The sequence below is a fragment of the Aedes aegypti genome, chromosome 2 (assembly GCF_002204515.2).
Source record: "Aedes aegypti strain LVP_AGWG chromosome 2, AaegL5.0 Primary Assembly, whole genome shotgun sequence".
Taxonomy (NCBI): Eukaryota; Metazoa; Arthropoda; class Insecta; order Diptera; family Culicidae; genus Aedes; species Aedes aegypti.
In genome coordinates this window covers 123,862,029-123,873,397 of record NC_035108.1, presented here as the reverse complement: position 1 = coordinate 123,873,397, position 11,369 = coordinate 123,862,029, and the positions used below count along the sequence as shown (strand labels likewise).

At 39.8% G+C, this 11,369-nt stretch overlaps 1 protein-coding gene across 1 annotated transcript; it reads left to right on the top strand.

Moving 5' to 3' along the window:
• Nucleotides 1–4,305: 4,305 nt before the first annotated feature.
• On the top strand, nt 4,306–5,572 carry LOC110675312 (integumentary mucin C.1-like). Its single transcript, XM_021839844.1, has 2 exons — nt 4,306–4,831; nt 4,892–5,572. The coding sequence occupies exons 1-2, from the start codon at nt 4,750–4,752 to the stop codon at nt 5,422–5,424; spliced, it is 615 nt and encodes a 204-aa protein (XP_021695536.1). The 5' UTR covers nt 4,306–4,749; the 3' UTR covers nt 5,425–5,572.
• Nucleotides 5,573–11,369: the final 5,797 nt, after the last annotated feature.

The following is an 11,369-nucleotide window of genomic DNA, read 5'->3' as shown; positions in this document are numbered from 1 at the left end:
TTGCTCTAAGAAAGCTCAATTATTGGAATAAGGTTGGTTTTAGAAAGTCAATTTTGTATAATCAACTTTTGAATCTCTGTCATATACAGCGGAAATTATATAGAGTACCAATTTTTGCTTACGTTACTTCATAAATATGCAATGGAACATTTCCAATAAAAAAACATGTTTTGTTCGTCCTAATCGTTCGATATTACCATTAACGTGTAGAGAAAAAAAAAATAAAAAAACGAGGGCCTTAAAAATCGACTTCTTTTGATTTTTGCATTTACTCTCAAATGCTTGTTAATGTATTTTTCAATATATTTTTTACACTCTGAAGAAATAAACGAAAACCATTTTTCATAAAATTTAACACATATTTAAACAAATCATTTTTTTTTCAGAGGCTTGCATGTTTTTCATCGTCATTTGTTAGTAATTTGAAAAATTATCATACAAAATACCACTTGATTGAAACAATATCATAATTTTTAAATACATTGCAAAGTATTTCTGATCAAAAAATTGTTTATGGGTTCAACCAAATATTTTTGAGACTGTTTTGAATGTTTGCGACTACTTTTCGATACACTCCTTATTGCGTAGCCGAAAAGCATATTTTATATTCCAGGAATTTCTTCGGAAATTCTTTTAGAGATTTAGTCTGGAATCCCTCCATAGGCACCTGCTAGAATTTCTCCAGATTATTCCATGAACCGGGAAGATTACTCTAGATTTTTAAAAATTTTTATTTAGATTTTTAAAATTGAAATTTCAAGAGGTTCCTCTAGAGTTTACTTCTTGAACTTATCTAGGGATTTCTCAAAAAACTTCTTCAGGAAAGGAATTTCTGGAGGAACCTCCAAAAATATTACGTTATAAACCCTGGAGGACTTCTTATTCCTTTGATGAAATCCGTAAAGGAATGTTTGTATAAATTTATGGAGGAATTCTCAGAGAAAATGTGGAAGGATTTTTCAGAGGCTCAGAACGAATCTCTGGAGAAATTTCCAACATACGAATAATTCATGTTGCGATTTTCCTGGGAGAATCCCTGAAGGAAAGTCTTGAGCAATCTCTTTAATAATTTATGAAGTTATTTCTTGTAGGCTTGTAGAATCCCTAGATGAATTTTCGGTGGAATTTCCGGAAGAATTTCTGGAGTGATCTCTGGAGAAAATCTCATGAATAATTCCTAGAGGAATCTCTAGAGGATCACCTGAAGAATATCTGGAGAAATATCTGAAGTAATCCTTTGAGAAATTTTCGTAGTCAGGTCCGGATTTTGAGGGATGCCATGGGGGGCAAATGCCCCGGGCCTCCCGATCAAGCCCCCTCCCGAGAAGTGAAAAAATAATACATTTGAAATAGAAATCTGATATAGTTTCTAACAGACATAAGATAAGAGTTGCTACTTTTTACTTAGTAATAAAATCGTTCGATTTTAATTTAAATTTTTCAGTTGCAATTCCTTCTATTTGCTAATAAAAACCATCAATACTATCAAAAATGTTTAAACTTTTAATGTACAGAAAACTGTCACAGCTTTCTGGAAAGATACTGTCCAAATTGCAGTGCTCTATGTCCTGAAATGATCTTGAAAAGACGATGATAATCGGCAATTCATACATTTTCTGGATTTTACAATCAGTGTACAGGAACTACTATTCCATCAAACACATTAGAAATTCTACCGCAAATTCGAAATTTACATATTGTACTGTACTGAGATTTTTATATTTTTGTATTATTATTTTCATGATTGTTTAGATATTCCAATTTTACTGAATGCTTAGAATTTACTAGTGTGTTGACCCAAATGCACAGAATTTTAACAAACATTGCGATTTTTACTGTTTTTACTGCAAACTTCTGTTATTATCTGGAATATTAAAATTATTAAGCAAAGAACTGAGACATGAGCCCTGGGGAAGGCTCATATAGCTAATTCTGGAAGTTGTTAGTTGACTGAGAGTGAATCAATTGCTCCTTTCCCGAAAGACTAGTTGAATATTTAATTCAAGCAACGCAATCTTTCCTATTGTTATCCAAGTCTAATCATATAGTATAGATTTCAACTAGAACATTTTTAATTTGATTTAGAACGATTCATGCAAAATTCAATCTCATCTTCTATTATGTTCAACTTTTCAAGTATTTGATACATATACGAAGAAACGTGGATATAGTCAAATTCGAGTAATATTACATTTTTGATGTTTTTCGGTAATTTTAATTCATAATACCAAACTTTCATATGCTTAGCATTTCCCGCCCATTTTATTCTAAGGGCCCCCTCAAAAAATCTGACCCGAGCCCCCCTTGAAGACATCTATGCAAAAATCTCTATATTGATTTTCATAGAGAAATCCTTAGAAGTATTTCTGGAAGAATTTTTGGAGGAATATCAGGAGAAATCGCTTGAAGAATCTGTGAAAGGATATCTGAAGGAGTCCATAATCTCTCCAATAATTCCTGGAAAAGTTTTCCGATGAATCCTGGGAGAAATTCCTGGGGAAATTTTAGTAAAGATTTTATTGGAGGAATCTATGAAGGAATCACTGGAGCCATTTTGGCAGAAACTCCTGGCGAAATCGCTATAGAAATATCCCTGCAAAAAATCCTGGAATAATACATGGAGGAATCCTAGGAGGAACTCCCGGCAAAATTCCTGAACAAATTGCTGAAGGTATTTGTAGAGCCCTATCGGAACCGATCCAGAAAATCTGGAAGCGAACAAAAGTTCTTCCTGGAGGTATCTCTGACAAAACCATTGTTTTGTTGTTGTTCGGTATTAGAGAATGGAGGTGGTTTTGGAGAAGATGTTTGTCATGGCCACAATAAAATATTTATCCAGGGTCAAGGCTTTGGGAGCATTTGCACTTTATGGGTTTAAATTGCTTTTTTTGTTAAAGTTTAATAAAAAAAAAAAATAAAGAGATCTATAAGAGTATTTCGAGGAAGAAGTTTGTGCTTTTGATTACAGACAACTTAAATCAATACTAGCTCATAGGTTTTTAGTAAAATGAACTAATATGAAGGTTAAAAATGGGGCCTTCCTTAGCTGAGTGGTTAGAGTCCGCGGCTACAAAGCAAAGCCCTGCTGAATGTGTCTGGGTTCGATTCCCGGTCGGTCCAGGATCTTTTCGTAATGGAAATTTCCTTGACTTCCCTGGGCATAGAGTATCATCGTACCTGCCACACGATATACGAATGCGAAAATGGCAAATTTGGCAAAGAAAGCTCTTGCATCATTAAACATTGGCAAATGTTGGAAACAAGGCCTGTAAAGAATCTCATCACATCGTTGGCATTTAAAAAGCTTTTGTCATAAAAACCGAGTCAGATTAAACAATAAACATGAAGACACACATTTTTGTTTTGTATTCATTTTAATACAAAAACTACCATGACATGATAATTTTAGCTTATATTTTATATGCCATGCTGTTGGATTTTTTATAATCTGCTGATTCAGACATAGCGTATGCCCTAAAAATACATGGGATGTAATATATTGCGCATTTATTTCACCACTATCTATCGCAGAAGTTTTTACAAGTGCGGAAACACCAACAAAAGTGCGCAATTGTATCAAATCGGGTAGGTGTCTTCGGGGGACTTATTCTTCGTAAATCAAAGAATAAGTGGTCCGAAGACACCAACAAGATTCAATACAATCCCGCACTTTTATTCACACTTATGAGGCCGCACTTCGCAGTCCATTAGTGGAAGAAATACACAATATTATCTCAATGAAATCTTATCATGAACAGTTATCTTTGATATAGATGCCATATCTTCGAACTCTGTCGTATTATTATCAGTTCAAAACAGGGTTAGTGATAAGAATTACAGTCAAACCTTTATGAGTCGATATCTGAAGGGACCTTCGACTCATGGAAATATCAAGTCATGGAACAGAAATGCTTAGGAAATCTGTATGAGGGGACCATCATAGTAACCATGAAATTTTGCTTTTAGTATGGTTCCTTGAGCCGATATCGAGTCATAAAGCAACGACTCATGGAGGTTTCACTATAGTAATCACTCTGTGAATGTGTTTCAATCAAACGTCTACTCAATGATCTGTTAGAAACACGTTTCATGACATTTGAAAAAAAAACGTGATCATTGAACTAAATTATTGAGACTGATATATGATACTTCACTTATCTGTAAAACTTTTGAGAGGGTGGAAGCGCATTGTTCTCCCAAAATTTGTTACTATTCGATCAAAAAATCCCTTGAGCAAAGCTCATTCTTTTCTCGTGAGTTTCTAGAGAAAGGCTTTTTTCTATATGTCCCTAGCCCACCTCTTTATATGTGCCAATGAAAAATCAATATCAGTGTCTAATACGAATACAAAATTGAGTAATTGACAATCGAAATCAGTCCACTAGTCACTTAGCACAAATGACATCAGATTCGAGTTTGAAAAAATAAAACAGTTCACATCGCATGATCTGTATAACAATGTTAATTGAAACAACTTCAGCATTCATAACATTGTTCGAGTGAGAACCTAAGTAATTGACAAAGCCCCACTATTTCATGAATGAATCGCATGCGTGCTAGGGGGAATAGTTTCACGCAGCGCCCGTTATCACCAAAAGCTCGTGGAGTGGAATCGACTGCAGAGCTAAAACACACGTTTGCCGGGTTGGCGTTGGTCAGTTCCTGGTTTGCGATTTGAATAAAAACTATACCCAAGGTGAGTCAAGTCATCAGTGCACTCCGGTACAGTTCCAATCCAATCAAGCCAAGATGAAATTCGCTGCCATTGCCATCATCGTCGCCTCAGTTTGCGTCAACTGGGTGATCGGTGCCCCACAATGCCTGAATTGCCGTAAGTTTGAATTTTCTGATAGGTCATCCGTATCTTGAACTTTTTGCTTCGACATTACAGAGTGCACCAAGCCGTTCGAGGAGTACCAACTGTGTGGAACGAACTGTCCCAAGACATGCGACAACCCATCCGGAGGAACCTGCGCTCCAGTCTGCGTGGCTGGATGCTTCTGTATGGAGGGATACGTTCGCAGCGCTGATGGATCCTGTGTTCTTCCTGAAAATTGTCCATGCGCCCCTAGCACTCCAGCCCCATGCACGACCACTCCACCACCGTGCACTACTACGACTCCGGAACCAACCACTACTCCATGCACCACTACCACTCCTGCGCCAACAACGACTCCGTGCACAACTACAACTCCTGAACCTACCACTACTCCGTGCACCACTACCACTCCTGCGCCAACAACGACTCCGTGCACAACTACAACTCCTGAACCTACCACTACTCCATGCACTACGACCACTCCTGAACCTACCACTACACCGTGCCCTACAACCACTACCACTGAGCCTTGCACGACCACAACTACCACTGAGCCTTGCACTACTACTACCACAGATCCTTGTACCACCACGACTCCTTGCTAGAAAATTATTGGCAAGAAGCCTCCTGATACGGTAAACTGAAACAAGCGCTCGACTCCTCAGGCTGGTTACATAAAACGTAACTGTGATTGTAACAATATTTTCGGGAAAAGATTTGGTATCTAATCAATACATCGACAATTGAATATCATTGGGTTTGTTATACTGATGTCCTAATTGTTGTATACTTCACCTTTTGATTCTTCTATGGTCATGTAGATGTACGAAATCACCTTTTGCATCAAACGATGCTTCGATATATATGTTCAAAGTATCACGTATAAACGTTTAGTTCTGATGGTATTCCTCACATTCCTTGTACGCCTTTGCTGGTAGCATGCTATGTCCTTAGCCTGAGTGATGCAGATGGGATAATTCCGGCGATAACGCACACTGCCTCCGACGATATAGTGCGGTAGGCACTCGCTACCCGTATAGCCATGAGCCACAACGTACCTGCAAGGTTCTCTCGGTTACGTTTGGTTCACAACGCTGCAACGCGCTGCAGCCAAGCCGGGACTCCGTATCTCAATATGAACGATGCTACGGTCGCCAGAAAATGCTTCGTACTGCTTTTTGGTCCTCTAATGTTGGGCATGATCCTAGCTACAGTGTTAGCTGCTTTCGCTGCCTTTTCGCAGGCATAGTCTACGTGGCTGTTCAAGTTTGGCCTGTCATCGACCATTACTTCAAGGTGCTTTAGAGAGTGCTTCGATAAGATTGCGTGTCCTCCGACGTTGATCTCAAACTGCTGAACTGCTTTGCAGTTGCCGACCTTCGTTTTGTGATAAGCCAACTGCGACTTGACCCAAGTCATCCACGATTCAATGTTGTCTAGCGATTCCGCCGTCAGCACTCCTTCTCCTCCGCAGTATCCCCAGTTATTGCAGGAACGACGTCGTTTGCAAACCCGACCATCCCTACTTCATTCGGCAGTGTCAAGATTAGCACTCCATCGTACATCATATTCCACAGTGTTGGACCAAGTATGGATCCCTGTGGAACTCCCGCCGTTACTTACAATGACATCCGTCCCTGGTTTTTGTCGTAAACCATTACCCGGTTCTGAAAGTAGCTTTGCAGAACTTTACACAGATATTCGAGAATCCGCATTCTGTGTAGGGCAGCGGCGAAAGCGTCCCAACTGGCACTGTTGAACGCGTTCTTAACGTCTGTCGTTACTCATTCTTGGAGGCTTTCTCCGCACACACGATGGCCAGCCGGTAGGTCACCTTACGATCTTTCATGTTGGCTTCTGATCTAGCTCTCTGCACGCGTCTTCTGGCTCTTAAGCAGGCTGCACGGAGGGTGCTGATTTTGTCGTTCCACCAGTATGTAGGACGCCGCTGATTCCTTGTCTCCAATTTTATCGGCATAGTTGCGTCACACGCTCTCGCCAACCCTTCTGTCGGCTCTCCTGTATCCATATTTGGAGCATCAACAGCTGCACACGAAGATTCCATTAATTTTAACGATCACGAAACCCTCGTATGAGTGTTCGACTACTTCTTGGATAGGGAATCGACCCATTACTTGGATACGGTTCTGCAATTATCGCAACGTCGTTCTTTGTTTCCGTTGTCAACTGCCACAACAGTTGTTGTGCGGCGTCGCAGTGGTTGAGGTTAATAAGTTTTATAGCTCATTCGAAAGGTTATTTTCACAGGAATCGATTGGTGATAGCTTCATGTACGTGGGGCAGCAATGGAATAAGCTTTAGTGCCCGTTTTGCCCCGATTCCTTAGACAAACTTGATTTTCATGTTGTTTTGTGTAAAACTGTGTAAACTGTTTGCAAACATTTCCAAAAGATATGCGAAAGTTTGGGTACACGATATCGATCTAAAAATGATCGATTGTTGTTTGCCTCATTGATAGGAGGTAATGAGAGCATAGAGTTTTATGACTATATTTGCCCCAATTCCCCTAAAAACGATTTGTTAGATAATTTGATGAACAGACATCTCTGAATTCAATTTATTATGAACTGAATTGTTTATTTTTTTTTGTAGATGATACAATATTCAAATCATGAAACATAGGAGATAATGGGGATCTTGTACACATAAATAAAAATAAATTTAAAAAGAAAACTTAAATTGAATCCATAAAAAACTATCTACAGTTTTTTTTTTCTTTTTGAAACTAATTACTCAGGATCGAGTCTGTAACTAACTCAATTACATTTTACATTTTACATTACAAATTAGTAATTTCATGAGAGTTAAATTGCATTTTACACGAAATTACTCGAGATCCTCTATTGCAGTGGTCCTCAGCCTAACTGATTATTTATTTTTTAGGAGTAGGGAAAACCCGTTTGAGTAGCGACCAACAATTTGAACCTCTTTCTCAAATAGGCACAAAACCCGACCCGTCTTTTCATATCAACAGAACACAATTCCACTGATACAAAGACGTAGCACAGACAAACAGACGTAACACTTAGAACAAAACTCGATCGAATTCATAGTCACGAGGACATGTACGCCCAATACTAAAATCGGTGTGTTTGGCCGACGCGCCAACAGATGGCGGTAGTGAGCAAACGTCAAACACGAACAAAAACGATGTGAACGCTGCGGGTGGCGGATTGGCCACCTACCATATTTTCGAATCAACCGTTAAAAAGGTAGTCGATGGACAACGATGGGAGTGTGACGTCTGTTTGTCTGTGGACGTAGCTTTATCTATTACTTAATTTTACATACAAGGGCCGATCAACGACGGATCAAATGTTTACCCTGGTCAAATCCTAGATAAATTCCGGGAGTACAACTTGCAGACTCATCATCTGAAGAGAAACGAGTTGTGGCAAATTATGTCCGAGCATGGCTTTCCGACGAAGCTGATTAGACTGATTCGTGCAACGCTTGATGGATCGAAATCTAGTGTGCAGGTGGTGGACGAGATTTTGTCATCGTTCGTAACCTTAGATGGATTGAAACAGGGTGACGCTCTTTCTAACTTGCTGTTTAACATAGCGCTCGAAGGTGCTATCAGGAGAGCCGGTGTGCAGAGAAGCGGTACCATTATCACACGATCCCATAGGCTCCTTGGCTTTGCGGACGATATCGACATCATCGGGATTGACCGTCGGGCAGTGGAAGAGGCGTTCGTGCCTTTCAAGAGCCCAAAAACGAAGTACATGATAGTTTATTTATTTATACTTCATCTTCGACTAAGTCGTACAGATTGCTAGTAGTATGATATAATTCTTAACTAAAATACATTGCATATCAGCAAAGTTACATATAAAGAGATGCAAATTTAAAAGAACGGTTTAGATAAATCAAAATAGAATTATGTTGTTCGATTTGGTCGCCATACAACGTTTGCGTGTTCATGAAACTCACGGCATCTTACTCCGTTTGGCCAACTAGATCTCCTCAGGGCAGCATCACGGAATCGTGCATCGACGGAAACTTTGAAAGATACATAGTTCAGTGTTGAGACGTTCATCCACGAAGCTACCAAACATTTTACATGCAACACATTTTCCGCTCCAATGGACTCACATACCATCATCTTCAGTTCATTTTCGGTCACGTCGGTTGCAATGTTCGATACGTACAGATCTATTGAATCGTTCATAATATTGGCAGCCAGGTCGTTTTCATGCATCAAACTTGAAGTAACAGGAGTAGAATGTTTAGTGATGTAGTTATGATGTCGTTGACTAGATGAAGCGGATGTATCAATTACAGTCTCGCAGTTCTTTTCAGTTTGGGACATTATTCTACTAATTCGTTCCACCTCGGATTTCAAAGAGTTGAGCCAGTTGAGCTCATTTCTCGTCGCATATTCGACATTTTCCTCATCCTTTACCGAAGTTCGGAATCGACCGGTTTCGATGAAGTTCCTGCAGGAGTCACACATCCAAAAAATGTTGCGATGTAAGCACGCACAACCTTCGTCGTACGTTAGACCCACACACTTAGCATGAAAGCAGTGCCGACTTTCACATAACATGTCACATGAAACAACGATATCTTCTGGACGGATTTCGGCTTTGCATGCATTGCAGCTATCCATTACGTCACCAACTGTTATCGACGAGAAGTATACGTATTGATGGCGTCGTGTAGCAATCGGGAATAACAACTGTGTTGGATGCAAGTAGAGTCGAAACGATGGTGATGAATATAATTTCGTTCCCGCAATGAAATAAATCGGCAATAAATGCACGTTCGTAGACTCAGGAAGATGTTTTCTTGTGCAGTGAAATTAGCGTTTCCGAATGCAATACACTACATAACATTAAACAAATAATATACACAAAATAAAACGTATTTTCAGACAAAACACTCCGACTGTGGTAAGCGAGGCAAACAGCTCAAGCGACGAAGACTGAATCTGCTGGTGGTCAACGTGGGTCCGGACGTGTTAGTGGTAGCGGAATAGTGCTAGGTGGTGAAAAGTTTGAAGTGGTGGAAGAATTTGTGTAACTTGGAACACTAGTGACATGCGATAATGATGTTACCCGCAAGGTGAAAAGACGTATTGCAGCTGCGAGTCGAGCTTTCTACGGGCTCCGTAACCAGCTGAAGTTCCGTAGCCTGCAAACGAAAACAAAACTCCTGTTATACAAGACACTGATCCTTCCGTTTGTCCTATATGGTCATGAATCATGGACATTGAAGGAAATCGATCGGAGAGCTTTCGGGGTGTTTGAACGTAAAGTGCTGCGAACAATACTCGGCGGTAAACTAGAAAACGGCATCTGGTGGCGTCGCATGAATCACGAGTTGTTCCAAGTGTATAAAGAGGTGGATATTGTCAAGCACATAATTGGGCTGGTCACGTTGCCCGTATGCCGGAAGAACGACAAGCAAAGATAATATTCAACAGAGAACCCGAACGAGGCCGCCGACTTCGTGGTAGGCCGCGCGAACGATGGCTTTTTGCAGTTGAGGAGAACTTAAAGGCAATTAACGTTCAGGGCGACTGAAAGCGATTGGGCCAGAACCGAGTCCAGTGGACAAGACTCATCCATTCGGCGCAGATTCATCGTAGCGAATTGTAGCCCATCAAGTATCAAGTAAGCTATGACTTTTCTATAGGGTAAAAGCACCGGTTTTGGCCAGCCTAAGAGAAAATGACAATAAAAAATATGTGGAAAGTCCTATTTATACAACAAATATGTTAAATGCAAGCTTCCAATTCATATTATGTATTGAAAATATCGAAACTGAGCTCAACCATTTTTTCGCTTTGAAAATCTCGTTGGTCAATATAGGCCACCAGAACCAGTTTCGGCCAGAGATTTAGCTTAGGTTCCTAAATGGACCAATCAAATTTTGATTTCTTACGAAAGAGACCTAATTAGGAGTATCCTGGTCAAAGAAGGTGTATGGGTTTTAAAATTATAAGGAAAATTATTTGCTTTCTTATGGCTATGATGAACGGTGTATAATCCACTATGGCTACAACTGGCGTATGGCCAAAAGCGGTGCTTATACCCTGTACATAAAATTCTGGAATATCTCAAGTTCACGCTGAAATACGGGAAAAAGTGGCAGATGCGGTCCCGAACACGGAACGTCCGCTCTTTTCCAAATGACCAAAAACGCATGGTAAAAAGTTCGAAACAGTTTCTCTCACTCCAACTGTAAGATAGCCAATCCAAATGTTCTGCAAAGTTGATGCGTGCATTTTACTATATCGGAACATCCGTACCCCATCCTAGCCAAACCATCTAAGAAAATATTTATTCTTTAGCAGCACATTTCGCAGAACTTGGAACATCTATCAATGCGTGATATAAACCATACAGTTCAATTGCCTGCTTCACTAAAAATAGTATGAGTACTTGAATTCATATTTGCGCTTCCCTTATTTCTATTTAAACCACACTAATCAAATGAATTTATTTTTAGTGCCTGTCTTTGCAGCCCATAGATTAAACATCTGTCCTAACACTCTGACGGCAAAACACATTCTTCCTCC